Source organism: Podarcis raffonei, chromosome 5 (assembly GCF_027172205.1).
Source record: "Podarcis raffonei isolate rPodRaf1 chromosome 5, rPodRaf1.pri, whole genome shotgun sequence".
Taxonomy (NCBI): domain Eukaryota; kingdom Metazoa; phylum Chordata; class Lepidosauria; order Squamata; family Lacertidae; genus Podarcis; species Podarcis raffonei.
Genome location: NC_070606.1, coordinates 37,073,407 through 37,091,363, shown reverse-complemented (window position 1 = coordinate 37,091,363; position 17,957 = coordinate 37,073,407). Strand labels below are relative to the sequence as shown.

At 44.9% G+C, this 17,957-nt stretch overlaps 1 protein-coding gene across 1 annotated transcript; it reads right to left on the bottom strand.

Annotated features, from left to right (window-relative positions):
* Positions 1-610: 610 nt before the first annotated feature.
* Positions 611-17,926, bottom strand: LOC128414012 (lipase member M-like). The gene is made up of 10 exons (XM_053388651.1): positions 17,875-17,926; positions 16,658-16,765; positions 11,202-11,319; positions 10,485-10,683; positions 8,856-8,965; positions 7,552-7,691; positions 4,720-4,866; positions 2,740-2,811; positions 2,263-2,328; positions 611-1,481 (listed from the first exon to the last, which is right to left on the bottom strand). The coding sequence occupies exons 1-10, from the start codon at positions 17,875-17,877 to the stop codon at positions 1,248-1,250; spliced, it is 1,197 nt and encodes a 398-aa protein (XP_053244626.1). The 5' UTR covers positions 17,878-17,926; the 3' UTR covers positions 611-1,247.
* Between the last annotated feature and the right edge of the window lie 31 nt (positions 17,927-17,957).

Below are 17,957 nucleotides of genomic sequence, written 5' to 3'. Positions count from 1 at the left end.
AGGAGCTGCAAGACCGGATGGAGATGAAGATTTCTGAAGAGAGAGCTGGGTGCCACCAGGATATGGATCCTGCTGAAATGGAAACTAGTGAGAGAGGCTTGGAAATGGATCCCTGAGGAACTCCATCCAAAAGTGATGGTGTTGCTCATAAGTGAGATTAAACCAAACCTAGGATGAGATTCATTTGAGTGTCGTTCATACACAGACACTCTCACATACATGTTGTTATTGTTTAGTCGTTTAGTCGTGTCCGACTCTTCGTGACCCCATGGAGCAGAGCACGCCAGGCACTCCTGTCTTCCACTGCCTCCCGCAGTTTGGTCAAACTCATGCTGGTAGCTTCGAGAACACTGTCCAACCATCTCGTCCTCTGTCGTCCCCTTCTCCTTGTGCCCTCCATCTTTCCCAACATCAGGGTCTTTTCCAGGGAGTCTTCTCTTCTCATGAGGTGGCCAAATTATTGGAGCCTCAGCTTCACGATTTGTCCTTCCAGTGAGCACTCAGGGCTGATTTCCTTCAGAATGGATAGGTTTGATCTTCTTGCAGTCCATGGGACTCTCAAGAGTCTCCTCCAGCACCATAATTCAAAAGCATCAATTCTTCGGTCCAGCTCTCACTTCCATACATCACTACTGGGAAAACCATGGCTATAATTATACGGACTTATAGAACTTCTCAATTTACTAAAACACCTTGCTTGAGAAACCAGTTAGGACAGGTTTTGCAAGTGTGCATGAATGCAAGAAAGCTTTAACATATCCGCCAACATTTCTCCAATGAAATGCTATTCCATGATAATTATAATAATAATTTTATTATTTATACCCCACCCATCTGATTGCGTTGCCCCAGGCACTCTGGGCATCTTCCAACATATATAAAAACATAATAACACATTAAACTTTCCCTGGGAAGAGGGATTGATTGTTAAACTACTCTGACAACTGTAGCTCTGTGAGAGGAACAGGGCTTTCTTAGCAACTCTCAGCAGCCTTAACAAACTACACTTCCCAGCATTCTTTGGGGAAATGATAACTGCTAAAATGATATCATAGTGCTTCAAATGTATGGGGCAAATGTGACCAAAACAATGGACATGATCCAGGAAAAAAATGAAACACCTTTAAATACTAGAAAGGCTTTCCACACCAGCGTAGCTTACTGCACAGGGTTTCTTGTGACAGGTGTTAAAGAAAGATGTGTCAATAAAGGAAATGAAGTTAAAGCCATCTTAGCAAAGTATTTATTTACAGAGACTTCCCCATCAACTCTATGATTTTGCTGTACAGGAGCCTGGGGGCACTGAGGCCCCAGAGAAAATCCCAGTGGTTCCAGTGTGATATATTTTCATAGTAAATCAGGTTAGTGATACGAGGAAGTAAGAAGTCTATATCTCCTGGGGTTGCAATTATGTCATCCCCACCAAACCACACTGCAGTTGGCACAGTCATTTCCTCTATTTTATATTCAGGAGGAAAGCTCTGGAAAGTAAAAGACAGAGGATCATTAAACACCCATAAACACACAAGTGGTCTTAGTGACAGCATCTCGACACAATTCAGACTGCCTGTGGGCTGTCCACAGGCTTATATGAAGGATGGGTTTTTCTTGATTCTGACTGGAACACTCAAGGTTTTCTAACATGCTTTGAATAGGGTTGGAGCTCACATATTTCTAAGCTTCTAATTCATGTGAGAGAAACCACAAGCACACAACTACACACATCCAGGCCCTCCCTTCAGACTTTGGCCAAATGTGTGGTCTGAGGTTGGATCCAGCAGAAGGGTGGGTTTGAAGGAGGGGCTAATACACACATCCCTGTGCCCACCATGCTCTCAGCTTGTGGAGGAAAACACCTTTAGGGATCATATTCACATTAACTCAGAGCTATTGCATTATTGTGGTTAGATTGTTCAACTAGAACTTGGAGACCAAAGTTTACATCCCCACTCATTCATGAAGTTCATGGAGTGACCCTGGATCAGTCACAATCACTCCAGGCTTCCCCATAGGGTGGTTATCAAGAAATAACGGGGAGGAGGAGAACCATGTGTGCTGCCTTGAACTCTGCCGAGAAAAGGTGGGATGTATATAAATAAATGAATAAAATAATTGAGCTTTCATCTGGGAAGAAATCTAAATGGTTAATATTATCTGGGTTGTGCTGGTACGCAACAAGTCTCATTTCAGACCCAATCTAAATAAGTGTCCTTGATGCAGAGTTCTATTTTCATTGTAAAAAAAATAATTGTTCTCTCTTACCTGGTTATATATTGCCTGATTCTCATCCGCGTAGTCAAAACACCTGAATATTCCCGATTCTCTTACCTATCAAAATAATAGGAAAACCATAGATATTATATGATACGTATTACTGAGGATTGTGAAAACCCTGCCGTTGAGAAAACTAAATCTACAATATTGTGGAAATGTAAAGGCAGCTTACAAAGAGGTTTACAGGGATATATATATATATATATATCCTCATTAGCAAAGACCTGTCAGCTCTGTCTACATAAAGAAAACCAGAATTTAAACTCCTATTAGAACAACAGTACAAACATAAAATGGCTTAATTTTTGTAGTGACTTCCCAGGGAATGTTAAGTGTACTAACTCTTCCGTAATTCTTAGGTGTGAGCTTTGAAAGTTTTGTGTTATATAAAGCCTATATGAATTTGTGATTTTGAGGGTACATGCAAGCATAGAACTCTATTCTTCAAAGTGTACAACTCTCTACCTGTTTCCAGTGTACAATGTTTTTAGATGATGTTCGATCTGGAAAGTGAGCTGCATATACATCCAGTCGACTCTGCAAGTAAAGTTTGAAAAACAACACATTTTTTTTTAAGAAAAGAAAAGAAAACAGAAAAGCTAGTGGAAAGAAGAAGAAAAACATCAGTTACCCTACAAATTAGTGCTACAACAATTGCTGGGGCAGCTTAGTTGAGAAAAAGGGTGAGCTAGAAAGTATACAATTATGCATAGTTTGCAAAGAATGGAGAGAAGAGGGACATTATGCTCCCCCTTGCATTACAAGAACAAGATTGGCTTTAAAAGGGGTTAATACAAATTCATGGGTGACAAAACTACATGGCTATGTAATGTCTCTAGTGACAGAGGCAATATACCTCTGAGTAGCAGTTGCTGGGGAAAAGGACTAGGGAGATTGAGGCCCTGCTTGTGGATTTCCTATAGGAATCAGGTTGGCCTCTATGAAAACAGGATGCAGGCATGCCAACTCCATGAGGAATCCCAAAGTAAGTAGAACAAAATTGGGGTGAAACACACCAGACATGCATGGCTTCAAATGTATGCGATGACTCCATGTTTGTTTTCTTTGCAGTTGTTGGCATCTGTTTGTCTTGAGAAGTGGGTAGAGTGCACCTCCGCAGTGCGTTAGCTACTGCTAAAGTCACCTCCTTGGCGTGCAAGTCTGGGCAATGTGCATAGAGGCTGCCCAAATAACAAGACCCCTCTCTCAGCTTTGCTGATGTGGTCCAAAGGAAAGCAGAGCAATACATTTGGCAACAGTTTGGCTGCAGGAGTTGCCAGAAGGAGGTGTACAAGGCACCATCCAAACAGTCTTTGGATTTGTGTAGGGCTTACTCAGCCTTTTCTTCTTCTGAAGATATCCCACATGGCAACAGAAGTTTAGGATCAGAGTCTTCCTTTTATTAGAGGAGCTACTTTCCCAAGTTGATGAGCCCCATCTGCCCCTCACTTCTCTCTAGAGCATGTGCAAAAAAACACCTTCTTGACTGTTGGACCCACTATTGGTCTGCTCACATGCAGGGGAAGCCCCTAACTCACTGAGAGTTTGAGACCCATCAACTACCCTCACCTGGTTTAACCAGCCAGTCGAAGCTGTTCCTGGAGTGTGGCCACTGGCAAAGCTGACAGCTTCTAGGAGCCACAAGTAAAAGCTGAGTGCAGGGTGGGGGGACAAAGGTGGACAAACTACCCCAGAAGGAACATGACATGTCCCCCATCAAAGGTACTACCCCTCCCTATACACCCCACACACCCCTCTTTGCAGTACAGAACATTTCTACTTTTATTTATGCTAATTTCCCGGGTCTTGTTTCACAGGAAATATCAGTTGGCAGCTGCTCCATCTACTTCTCTCGCATGCCAAAGACAGAAATAAGCACCTGGGATACCACCTTGTGGTGGTAATAGGGAACTAGGAAGATACATCTGATTGAAAAAGGGACCAGAATAAGAACTTGAGCCGTTTTACAAAGTGAAATTTGGGCAAGCGATTCCAGAAAACATTGGAAGTATAGTAGAAATGAAGGCATATTTGTTTTGGTTGGTTGGTTGGGTTGTTTTTTTAAAAAAAAACACTTTCTGATCTGAAATCAGATCATATCAGGGCTCCAGACATGTGCATCCCCAACCCCCAAACCAGTAAAAGTCAGTGGCTGCAATGCTACACCCATTTCCATGACAATAAATCCCATTGAACTGAATGAGACTTGCATCTGAATAGACATGTGTAGGACTGTGCTGTAAAAGGGCAATGCTAGGCACATCTACTCAGAAGTAAGTTCTCTTCTGCTCAGTGAGACTTGCTTTCCATGCATCCCTGACGTCAGTCTTCCTCTAAGTGAGCTTTCAATTTTCCATGGGGCTTTTCACCCCGGAAAAATGGAACCTCATGAAAATTCAGCAAACCAGTAATTAGCTACTGTGACTTCTTCACACGTCTACATACCATATTTATATTTGTAAAATTGATTCCACCCGAAAGGAAAATGGTATATGCACAGCCTGTATGCAGTAGTGAAACACTGCATATTGTGTTGATGAAGTATTTCCAAGCCTTGTAAGGCAGATAAAATTCTCCTCTGACAAGCAGCCCCTGCAAAGATATAAAAGGTGTTACTTATATTGAACTTCAATTGTTTTTGTCCGACTGCCCTGCGCATCCTCAGCCCCTGTAGGGTATGAGAGGGATCCCTTCCAAGGGCTAAGCCAAGGTTCCTACATCTGAAATTCAATAATGTTGTGGCCTAATTTTAAACCCATACACTGTTGTCATGTCTCATTTTTTTTTGGGGGGGGGTAGGCTCCAGGGACAGGGTTTAGCACGTGGGCTCGCAAAATATGTTGCTTATATTGAACTTCAATTGTTTTTGGTTGCAGAATTAGCTGTGTCTCTAGAGACTTCCTTGTTGCTGTTTGCACCTCTTAAAAGGTTAAAATTGGAGAGTGGGAGGGGGCACCTATATTGTGACCCCAATGTCCCTGCATGCACCAGGGGCACCTATTCCATCTCCAACCCTGCTACATTCAGTGAGAAAGCTGAAAGGGGATTGTAAGACCATTCAGCTGAACATGCCTGGTTCTAATTGCAGGGAAGCTTGCAAGGATAATCTGACTGATCTACTTAGCACTACTGCTACTTAGCACTACCAAGAAGGCCCTCTGCCTGGTTCCCTGTAACTTGGCTTCGTGCAGAGAGGGAACCACCAGAAGGCCCTCGGCGCTGGACCTCAGTGTATGGGCAGAACAATGGGGGTGGAGACGCTCCTTCAGATATACTGGACTGAGGCCATTTAGGGCTTTAAAGGTCAGCACCAATACTTTGAATTGTGCTCGGAAACGTGTGGATGGATGAATCTGACAATTACATTTCTCTCAGTTTCTCATTTTCCCACACTTAACTTCTGTTTTTCACATTTCCACATTAGTTTGCAATTTTTATTTTTAAAAAGTCCACATGAAAATTGTCATTGTCCATTTCCCAGATACACACATTTTTGTACGTAATTTTGCCTAGTACACACAATTTTTATATAGCATTTCTCCCTTTATAATGCATTCCAGAAGCTATTTTAATTAATGTACGCATTTATTTGCACATTTTACTTCAGATTAGGAATTTCTGAGAAATGAGCAATTGCGTGCCAAGGCACCTGAGCCACAAAGTGCCCAGGAGAACAATAAAGCACACTGAAGCAACATATATTGGTTTATGGGTTCAAATAGGTCACAACTTAATTGGTTACAGATGTGAGTGGTTTGGCTTAGGGCCTGGGGTGAAACCAGGCTATATCTTGACTCCTGCCCACCTGCAGGGAGTCCACTTAAGGGTAAACCACCATTAGGGGCATCGCGAGGGCAGGGGCATCGCAAGGTGGGTGCAGTGGGTGTCACCACTGAGGGGGGTTACAAACTGGCGTGCAGGGTCTCTGAGATGCGTGGCTCAGCACGCTGCAGGCCCCGCAGTGAGTGCCACCCACCAGTTTGTCACCCCCCTCAGTGGAAAAAGACTGGGAGAGACCCTGTGGCTTGGGCGCCTGCAGGCTCTGCACTGCCCCAAACCGCCCGCTCGTCACCTCCCCTCTCAGCTGTAGGGTGGCTGAGGGGGAGGATGTAGGCAGACTCCTTGGAGGCCCCACAGAGTGTCCTGCCCCTGCTGGCCCCGCCCCCACACGAGCCACCCCAGGCACCCAATCAGCTTGCTCTGCTGCTGCCCGAGGGGTCCCTGTAAGGGCTGTGACATGGCCCTAGCCCACACCCAGGCTTTGAACAGGATTCACACCCTGGATCCCTTTAACATGATAACCTTACTGAGATGGACAGGCGAAGTCTACAACCTCCCTTCCATCCAAACAAATGCTCACCCAATGCCTAACCTCAGAAAACCTGTGACAATTGCCACTAGGTGGGCGAAAACCAATTGGCTGGTGCCAACTTGCCAAGTGAAAAAATTCCTACCCAGCCCCAACAATATAGCAACCGACAATTGTCCATCGCAAGGTCATATCTGAGCATAGCATGAAAAGAGGGTGAGTGGGTCAGGTGATCCAGCGATGGGGCGAGAGACAGGGTAACGGATGGCTGCGCCGTGGTTAACTCGCCCACGGCCACACTCATACTGCAACAACAATGCAGCCGGCATGATGTAGGTAAGAGGTGGCAACCTTCCACCCCCTAAGCGACTGTTGTGACCCGGGATGCTGAATTTGATTGTATATTGTTTTTGAAAGTGCATATTTGGTACATTTGCTTATAAATGCAAATTGTATTAAATTTCTCCTCCATCCCTTTCTGGGTGTGCAGCAGACACACCTGACAGATGCATATCCCCCCCAAGAACTGATCTATTTAAACTTTAGTTTCTTTGTATTTTAGTTTACTTTCTTCGTTTCACTGAAAGTGCAATCGACAGCTCACTGAAATTAATAGTAAAGCCAATTGATGTGATTGGTTCTCAAACACATTTTTTGTAGATGAAATTTTGCAGTGCATGAATTGCATGTGAACCAAATTTACCTTTTATCTAGCATATTTCTAACTTGCCCTGCATAATCTCAGGAGAATAATCTCAGGAGAACACAACATTTCTCCAAAAATTGTAGTCTGTTATATTCTTCTATAGATACATGCAGTTTATAGAATCTTTCTTTTCTTGCACACAGTAACCTAGATTAGTAACTAGAAATATTTGTCACAGATTTATGGTAGAAGTGACTTTTAGGGACCCATTAGCTTTGCATTTCTTGATTTCATCAGTCATGAAATAGTGATTGACCAGTACCTTGGATGAATATTCAGGAAGGAAGACACCAAGTTCGAAAGGAAGACTTGTTGCATACCTAAGAGAAATCACAGGAGCCAGGGCAAAGAATGTTTTGATTTTTTGAGACAGCTCTGGTATGGCTGAAAATGCTATGAGGCCTAAGGAGAAAGAGGGAGGGAGAAAAAGCACAGCATTTAGAATCATGTTAAGTGATTCTCCAGTTAACCAAAAGGGTATTACTTGACCTGAAAGCAGAGATGCAGAGCCTGTGGCTGGCCTGATATTATTGACTGGGGCTGATGGAAGTTGGAGTCTGACAGCAATCTGGAGGGCTACAGATTCCCCATATGTATTCTAAATGATCACTGGAGCTGCTGGGAGGAAATTGAGGGATAGCAATAGATCTACCAAGGATGGAGAAACCCGAGTGCTACCTCTACCACTGCAACTTTGAAGCCACTTGCCAGGAAAGAAAGGCAGTGGATGTGATTATTCTGTTCTCGAAATAAGTTTCCCTCTTAATTATATGCTCATCAGATGAATGAGCAGATGAACTCTGCCCCTTGAGCTACCAAAAACTACATAGTCGTAGCCGTTCTAGACTCTGCACTCAGATCCTGTAGGTCTTTCTTGATTTAAGAACTGGCACCACTGTACCGCAATGGAAGGATAGTCTAAGGTAAATGGTGCAAGCACATTGTTACCGAAAAGCCTTTAAATCAATCTCACTCTGAGAAATTGTGAACTCTAGGTGTACGTAAGCAGCAGGGCCAGAGCTCTTATGGTAGATGATGGGGCACGTTTTAAGGTTCCGTCACCTAACTTCAGAACCTCTTTCCTCCCCTCTTTTGAAGCTGATGGGTGGTGGAGACAAGAGGACTAGTTGAAGACAGGTCATTGGATGTATCTTACGTTCAGGCTGGTGATTTTTGTCCCCTATCTATATCTACCATCTCTATCTATCTATCAATCTATCATCTATCTATCTATCATCTATCTATCTATCTATCTATCTATCTATCTATCTATCTATCATCTATCTATCTATCTATATTTAAAAAGCTGTCTTCTCACTTTTCCTGAAAAGCCCTATGTACTCCATAGTGGAGTCAAGCAAGGTCACAAAGGGAATGCAGACACAACAGTGCCAGGGTTGGCGCAAGATTGACTCCCAACACAGAAAAAGGGGATGAGCAGCTTATAGTGGAACAGCTGCCTCTAGAATCCAAAACAGCAAAACACAGGACAAAGTGAGCAACAGAGAGAGGGGGGAGAGAAGGGAGAAAGAGAGAAAGAGATGGGATTGTTCAATTTTAACATACCAATGGTAGCACCTTCAGAGTAGCCTACATAATACAGTTGCTTCTGCCCAGTTTTCTTCAAAATAAAGTTGATCACTGCTGGAAGGTCATACATGCCCATTTCATGGAAACTGAAATAGTAATTGGGAAATAAGATTGGGCTTTTAAAATTTTATTGCAAAATTAGTGACTCCTATGAGCTCACAAATATTTCACATTTGGGCCGGTCCACTCATGAAGTGAGGTGAAGCAGCTGCCTCAGGTGGTGGAAGCCCCTGAGGCAGCAGCCTTGCAAGTACCCCTCACACCTTGCCACCTCCACCACTGGTGGAGAAGTGGTGTCAGCATTGGCACCCATTTATGGTGAGATCTCATGGAGCATGAGAGATCAGGTGAGATTTCAGTGAGATCTGGCGAGATTGCACCATAAACCAGTGCCAATGCCGCTTCTCCTCCAGTGGCGAAGAGAGTGTGGAGGGTGGGCAGAGGTGGTGCCAGTGGAAGGGGGCGCATGGTGGTGGTGCCAATGGAAGTGGGTACATAGTGGGGCACCACTTCCCATTTCAAGTGGTGAAATGGGATGCACCACCCCTGTTTTCCCTAGAGTTGCCTTCTGGGAAGTTTTGTTTGAAATGTGTGTGTGGAATGAGATGATGGAGCCACCATCTCTACTCTCCGCTTTAATTTTTTTAGCTATGGGTTCCAGCAACAGAACATCACTAAAAATCACACACACACACACACACACACACGAAAATCTCATGAAGGGGAATCACACATAGAAAAAGGCTGTAGAGTGTGAAGATCCCCAGTGACTGCCAGTCAGTGTAGACAATACTCAGGTAAATGAACCATGTTTGCTTGAACCATGAACCATGCCATCAGAATAAATACATTTCAACAACGTAATCCATTCCAGAAGCCTGTTCGGCTTCCTAAATGTTTTACAACCGAGGCGCGGCTTCTGATTGACTGCAGGAGCTTCTTGCACTCAAGCAGAAGCCGCGTCGGATGTTTGGCTTATGAAAAAGTTCAAAAACCAGAACACTTACTTTCAGGTTTTCGGTGTTCAGGAGCCAAAATGTTCCAAAACGGAGGTGTTTGGAAATCGAGATTTGACTATGCTTGGAAATTTCATTAATATTACCTACCTTCATAATTGGGGTGTGGGTGGCGCTGTGGTCTAAACCACAGAGCCTAGGGCTTGCCGATCAGAAGGCGGCAGTTCAAATCCCTGCGACAGGGTGAGCTCCTGTGTTCAGTCCCAGCTCCTGCCAACCTAGCAGCTCAAAAGCACGTCAAAGTGCAAGTAGATAAATAGGTACCGCCCCGGCGGGAAGGAAAATTGTGTTTCCGTGCGCTGCTCTGGTTTGCCAGAAGTGGCTTAGTCATGCTGGCCGCATGACCCAGAACCTGTCTGCGGACAAACGGCAGCTCCCTCGGCCTATAGAACAAGATGAGTGCACAACCCCAGAGTCGTTCGCGACTGGACCTAACGGTCAGGGGTACCTTTACCTTTTTACCTTCATAATTTGGTATTGTATCACAGCTGATTGGCTAATAACTTATGTCCCAACAGTGACGAATAGGTTGACGTGGGAGATAACATTGTCAATGGCTGTAAAGCTGTTCCTTTTTTGTTCAAACTACCTGAAATCCCAAAATTCATCCTGGTCAGTTGACAAATGTTGGTGTCTCCGAGACCAGCTTGACCCTCTGCTGTTCCCCAGCCAAACATCATAGCCAGCATCCGCTAATATGAATCCCAAGCTGTTGTTGGCCAAATTTTCAACCCAGTAGCTAGCTTCTGTAATCAATCCATGTTGCAACAACACAACAGCCTTGGGACCTGTTTTGAAAACAAAGTCTTTGTTTTAACAAAGCAGACAAGAATTTCTGTGCCCTGGTAACAAAGATGTTTTTGATGAATCTCCCATATTCCTAAAACATTCTTTATATTACAGTACATTACATCCATAAATTGGTTAGGCTGTGGTCTCATCCAATGGCATGGATTTGAGCCTTGATTGTAGAGGAGGCTTGTTAGCAAAGTGCTATTCAAGCATTCAAAATATTTGTGAGGGATTAAAATGGGAATGGGAGATAGGCAGGCACCCACCAGCTGTGCTCCCAAGGCCCCAGTCAACACTGGATGTGTCTGCCCTCTCACTGTCTTTCCCGGAAAGTCTCATGGGAGCTTGGAAGCATGCCCTGCTCAATGTGCTTCCATGGGGCTGCCTCCATGTGGGCCTGGAAAGTCAGGGTTCTCACTTATGGGGAGGACTATATGGTAAGTATGTTCAGCTGATAGACTACGGATTTTGTTGTTGTTGCTGCTGTTGTTGTTAAACACACATAACAGGATACCTCCCACTGGAAGATTTTTTTGCCCAAAGGGTATCCTGTTAATTGTCAAATAATAGCCATCATCCGTTAACACTTCGTACTCTTCACTGGGGTATCCATTGTAGGAAATCACCTCACTCTGAAAAGAAAAAAAATAAAATAAAATGCTGAGAGCTTTTGATTCGGAATGGTTTAATCTATCTGCCAGGAAGGAGACATTTAAGCAGTATGTGAACAGTGTCATTATACGGTTTAGTCACCAGATGGCACAGGAGATGGTTGAGTTTCTGCTGTTTGTTCTCTTCTTGTTTAAGAGCTACATATATCTTCATACACTACATTCAACAAGTGTACCATCTGTGCATTTTTGTACACAAATTGTTGAGTTGTACATAGTGATATTCACATGTAAATTTCATCAAAGTTGTGCCTTTGTTTACAGCAGTTGAGTTGTGCAACTGTTGTTGACTCCTCAGAGACAGATATGGGTTGATGCTGCTAATTTTGGTTTACTGTCAGATTTAGACTCAGGTCTTAGCCACACTTCTTCTTGTCCCACCTGTTCTCCCTGTGGAAAACAGCTCTTTAGCACTCAATAAGAGCAGACGGCAATTCAGATTTAATCCAGATTGACGTTTGCTCCAATTTAGGGCTAAAGTTGTTTTTCCATGGGAAAGGAGTGAGGCAAGGAGAAAATCCATTGGACCCATTCCTAGAAGGTTAGGGCCAAGCAGAAAACCACTCAGACCCATGTTTTCAAGGCACAGGACAAGCAGAAGTGTGGATGAGCCCTCAGGCATGACCTCAGAGGCAGGTAGTGCTTCGCTGGCAGGAGGCAGCGCTGAGGCCAAGTCAGACAGCTCTTCTTTGGCATTTGGGATGTCTTGTCAGGACAGAGGCAGGACAGAGGCTTGGGCCTTCCCTCATTCCAGGCCTCACAGGCAGTGGCGTATCAAGGACAGGTGGTACCCGGTGCGGAAAATTATTTGTCACCCCCCCCCACAAAGGACTTCCTCCCAAATTTTGGGTTCCTTCAAGCCCACTGACATCTCCCTCTTTATGCATGGATGGTACTGTTTTAGCTACAATAAGAATCACCACTCAGCTAACAAGTATAGAACAGGGGTGGCCAACTCTCAAGACACTGTGATCTACTCATAGTTATCATTTATACCCCAGCCATTGTGGGCAGCTTCCAGCAAAATATTAAAATACAATAGTCTGCTAAACATTAAAAGCTTCCCTAAACAGGGCTGCCTTCAGATGTCTTCTAAAAGTCTGGTAGTTGTTTTTCTCTTTGACATCTGGTAGGACGGTGTTCCACAGGATGAGTGCCACTACCGAGAAGGCCCTCTGCCTGGTTCCCTGTTACTTTGCTTCTCGCAGCGAGGGAACCGCCAAAAGGCCCTCGGTGCTGGACCTCAGTGTCCAGGCAGAACGATGGGGGTGGAGACGTTCCTTCAGGCATACTGGACCGAGACCATTTAGGGCTTTAAAGGACAGCACCTTTAAAGGTGCTTCAGAGGAAGTAGTCATAAAATCAGTGGACCATGCTTATTTGTCTTACATTTTCTGCTATTTTTATTCAGGTTTGACAGAATATAAATACACTGTATAAATACATAAGCCAGGGCATATGAACTATATAAGTCTTGGTACAAATGTGGGTGGTACGGGATGTGGGTGGCGCTGTGATCTAAACCACTGAGCCCAGGGCTTGCCGATCGGAAGGTCAGCGGTTCGAATCCCTGCAACGGGGTAAGCTCCCAAAAAGTGCCAAAAAGTGCAAGTAGATCAACAGGTACCGCTCCAGTGGGAAGGTAAATGGTGCTTCCGTGTACTGCTCTGGTGTTGGTGTTCCATTGTGCCAGAAGCAGCTTTGTCATGCTGGTCACATGACCTGGAAAAACTGTTTGCGGAGTGGACAAACGCCGGCTCCCTTGGCCTGTAAAGTGAGATGAGCGCCGAAACCCCAGAGTCATTCACAACTGGACTTAACTGTCAGGGGTCCCTTTACCTTTACCTTTACCTGAACTACTTTAAACATGCAGTTTATGTACTTATGCATGCGTGTTTACCTTGTGCAATTATCAACATTTATTATGTATTTGAGACCCTAGAATTCCTGTAACAATATGAAACACACAAAATATCTCATGAGGGGCAAGGTGAAGTGTCAGAGCAAACACACCACAACTAAAAGCAAAAGCTGGAAATACCATATGGGAAGCCTCCAACTTGGGGACATTCTTCTCACATTGTATTATGTGTATGCATCCCTTTATTCTGGCTTTGGAAAAACACTGCTGATGCAGTCTAAGTAACAGTATGCAGCTTTCTGTCTCTGATGAAGCTCCTGCATTTTTAGAGAACTTTATGACTAGCTGAAATTCAGCAAATGACACTTTTCTCTACCTTGCATCTTCATGCTGGTATGTAGACAACGCTGATCAAGTGGTGCCATTTTTGTTCAACAGCGTGTTTTCTCTCTACTAGCTGTGTGCTATTGAATTTTCCAAAATACATCCATGCTTCCCTTGGGCAGAGGTAAGGTGTAGGAGTTGATGACTAATAAGGGTATTATAGATAAGAACCGATTCACTTTATTTGGTTAAAAAAAAGGAACAACATTGTGTCAGCAGTGCAAATATCCTCTCATCAAATGACGCAATATAATTTGATTAGTTAAATAAATAACCAGCTATGTCCAGACATATAGGTCACCTACTTACAAATTAGATTACTCTGCTTACTTACAGGCAGCACATTGATTAGTTCCTTTTCCTTTCCTTTTCTGTATCTTCTATCCTGCCTGGCTATTAAGGCAAAACTTCTAATTTTTAGAAGTTTAACATTTGTAAAGGTAAAGGTAAAGGACCTTTGACAGTTAAATCCAGTGGCGAACAACTCTGGGGTTGCGGCACTCATCTCGCTTTATTGGCCGAGGAAGCCGGCATTTGTCCACAGACAGTTTTTCCGGGTCATGTGGCCAGCATGACTAAGCCTCTTCTGGTGAAACCAGAGCAGCGCACAGAATCGCTGTTTACCTTCCCACCGGAGCGGTACCTATTTATCTACTTGCACTTTGACGTGCTTTCGAACTGTTAGGTTGGCAGGAGCAGGGACCGAGCAACGGGAGCTCACCCCGTCGTGGGAATTCGAACCGCCAACCTTTTGATCGGCAAGCTCAAGGCTCAGTGGCTTAGACCACAACGCCACCCGCAACCCAAAAACAATTTTTGCTCTCCTAAAGACTCTAAATATTTCCTCTGCCTCCTTAATCCCCCTTGCCTGAGAACAGGTAGGCAGAGAGCAATCAGGGGAAGTTATTGAAGGGATTCCTCTCCTAGATCTATGAACCTCCTTTGTATTAATTGTCATTGTTTGCCCAGATGCTCTGCATTGAGTGGTATGGGCATAGCCAGGATTTATGTTGGGGGGTCAGAACTGAGTTGTCTGCAATGCAATTGGTTGGTTTGTTAAGTATTTATATTTATTTACTTGATTGCGGGGGGCAGCTACACCCCCTGGCTACGCCCATGGTGAGTGGGGAGAAAATCCTTTGTATCCTTGCAGAACGCTGGTGCAAGTCAGGCAGAAGGTTTCCTCCCCACAGCAGAGAGTCGGAATGGGGGTGGGAGGGGGCACGCCCCCCCAACATAAAGGCTAGCCCCCCCCCAAATAAAGCCTGGCTACGCCCATGGAAGGGGGGGAGTGTCTCTGAATGCAAAGATAAGGAGGGGAGGGGTGAAAAGCTGTGCAATCTTCATCCATCATAGAACAGGGAAAGAAGGGAGGAGGGAAAGGATTTTGGGGGGGGTGACAGAATGAAGGGAAAGCAGGAAGAGTCTTCCCCCCACCCCATCCTACCTTCTCACTCACAAGGAGCTGCAGTGAGAGCTGCTCTGCCTGAAGCCCATACAGTCAAATGACTGGCAGGTTAGTGATACCTGGATGTTGTAACCAGTGGAGGAGGAAGGGGGGCAGCGTTGTAGAGAAGCACCTTAGCAAAAATAAAAATAAAAAAAATCCTGGGGGCCCGATCCTGTCTTCCCTTGCTTTTCTGCTCCCTGATCTCCAGGGAGGTAAGATTTTTTGGGGGGGCTCTCCAAGTGGGGAGGGGTCATCCGATCTCCGTGGGTCTCCACGTGCCAGAGATAACCAGGGAGCTCTGCGAAGTTGGCCAGGAAGTTGGTGGCGAGGAGGAGGAGTTCTGAAGAAGAGGGGACTGAGTGATCGGAAAGCTGCCTGCTTCTGAGACTGCAAGCTATTCTCCTTTTCAGTGTCTGCTTTGGAGAAGAGAGGTCCTTCACAGAACATGATTTCCCTAAACCTTTCTGTTCAGTTTGAGCTGACGTCACAGTTGTTCTCTCTGCATCTGCATTCGTTCTCTTTTCTTCCCCTTCTCCTTCCTTTCGTTAAAAAAAACTTTCTCACGGATCACTCACTACGCTGGCATTTTGCTGGTCTCCCACCCCTGCCTTATTCCTTGATTGGAGGGACGGAGGAAATTTTATGTCACATCGCTTGATGAATTGAGGAAGAACAGGAAGAGCTGTTTGACAGTGGAACGGTAGCTGGGGGGGGGGGCACGCTTGCCATGGCTTGAGTGGGAAAGGCAAAGCCGGGCGGGGATAGAGGCTGACGAGGGAGCAAGCACTTGGAGAGGTAAGGGAGCCGGGAGAGAGAGAGAGAGAGGCGGGCGGGCAGGTGGGACACAGCTGGCAAGGCGGTTGCCTGCGAGAGGAGCGCTTCCCGACTGAGGGTGGTGCATGGACAGGCAGGGAGAGCAGGGCCTGGTCAACTTGCGCATGCACCCGGCCACAGAGGTGGGAAGGGGACGCATCAGCATCACGATGAAACTCAACCCCACTCGGTTCCACTATACAGGCAGCATCGAGTTTAGCTGGCATTTTGTCACCCCCCTCATGATGGCACCTGGTGCAATCCGCCCCCCACCCCTTCCTCCACCACTGCTCACAGGCCACTGGCCCAGGATCAAACCCCCCCCCCCCCGTTATCCCTCCCTCCTCCCTCCTGGCCAGCCCTGTCAAGAAGTCTCCACAAGGCTCATGATACTAGAAAGGAAAATGGAAGCACTGTTGGTACTCTTTGCTTCCTGTTTTCCAGGCTCATCGGTATCATTTCAAGGAATAGTTTTGCATTACCCTTTAGCTTGTATGTCATCACTCCCAATTGCATCTCCCCACCCCATGATGTTCTTGACCTGGGATTGCCAACACGCTGCCCTGTGGATGTTGTTGGACTAGAACTCCCATTAAGCCCTGACCATTGGTCCTGCAGGCTGAGGTTCATGGGAATTGGAGCCACATAACAGTTGCTTGAGGGGACCTTGTTGGCTACCCCTGTTCTAGACTGGGGGAGGAAAGACAGAAGGAACAAATGCTGCTCTTCTGCATTTCAGGCCCATCTCAGGTCTGCCTCTAATAAGATTAATAAAAGATTACGTAGCTTACGACATTCATGTGAACTTCAGGATTTGCAACTCTTCCTCTCCTACTCAAGTCTTCTAGGATACCAAATAGGCAAGCAAGTGCAAGAAACCACAACTTCTTTCCATAAATCTATTTTATAAATGGGGTGGAAGAGGAGACAACAAAGTAAGGGGGGGAGGATCTTACATCAATCAATTATGCTAGCAAAATATATACACTTTATTCATATATTCCAAAATGTATAAACTGCTCTACATTCAAAGAATACCTGAGTAGCATACAAAAATACACTATATAGATGGTCATTTTAAACCTAGTACAAATCATGAAACAACCTTAAAAGCATGATGCCAAAGCTGCAAAAACCAAGGAGGCTAATTTGGGAAGAAAAGTTTTCAACCAACATCAAAATATAGAACTTGCTTCCCTTTCTAGGGCAGGAAATTCCAGCGAACTGGAGCAGCAGTGCTTAAGAACACATACTCAAGTTACAACATGCTCTATGAACAGGTGCATGTGTCACCATGAACAAATCTTTATCCGCAGATCTCAGTGACTGAGGTAGGCTGCACTGGGAGAGACGGCTTCCCGGACCTCTTAGTCCATAAATGTCTACGAGTTTATACAAAAGTAGTCAAACCTTGAATCTAGCTAAGTAGTAAACTGGCAGCCAGTGCAATGCTTTCAAGCAAAGGTTTTCCTAAATAACTTTTTTTTTTACTAGTCGCAGCCGCATATAAAGCACATTACAGAAATCAAGGTTAGAAGTTATTCTGTGGCTCACTGTTGGCAAGCTCTCTCTATCAAGGAACAGTAGCAGCTGGCATTTCAGTCAAAGATGGGAAAGGGACTCCTACATAGACCAGTGGGTCATTCGCACATGCACCAATAGTACCTGACCATTGGTTGGGAGTGATGGAAACTGGAGTCCAACAACATCTGGATGGTCACAGCTTCCACACTCCTGCTTTAAAGCGTCTTCTTTAAAAAAGTTGCTAGCTACACCATACGTTGTCTGACCACTGTTGCCTTTTAAACTCTGACCCCAATAAGCCCACTTGCTGTTCTCACTTTCCATTTAAGTCTGTCTCCTTTGAGAGCACTAAGGAAGGACCAACATCAAACTTCTTAGCCATTTATAGGAGATGCTGACTGTCAAAGCTATGAACATCTTTGATGAGAGCCAAACATAGTAAGAAATAAAGATTTGCCAGACATAGAATAAGTGACCATATTACCATTCTGAGTCCTCTTGCTGTGCTTTGACAGGAGCAGGATTTTCAAATAATGCTTCCTTCTACAGCACCAACGTTAGTAACCA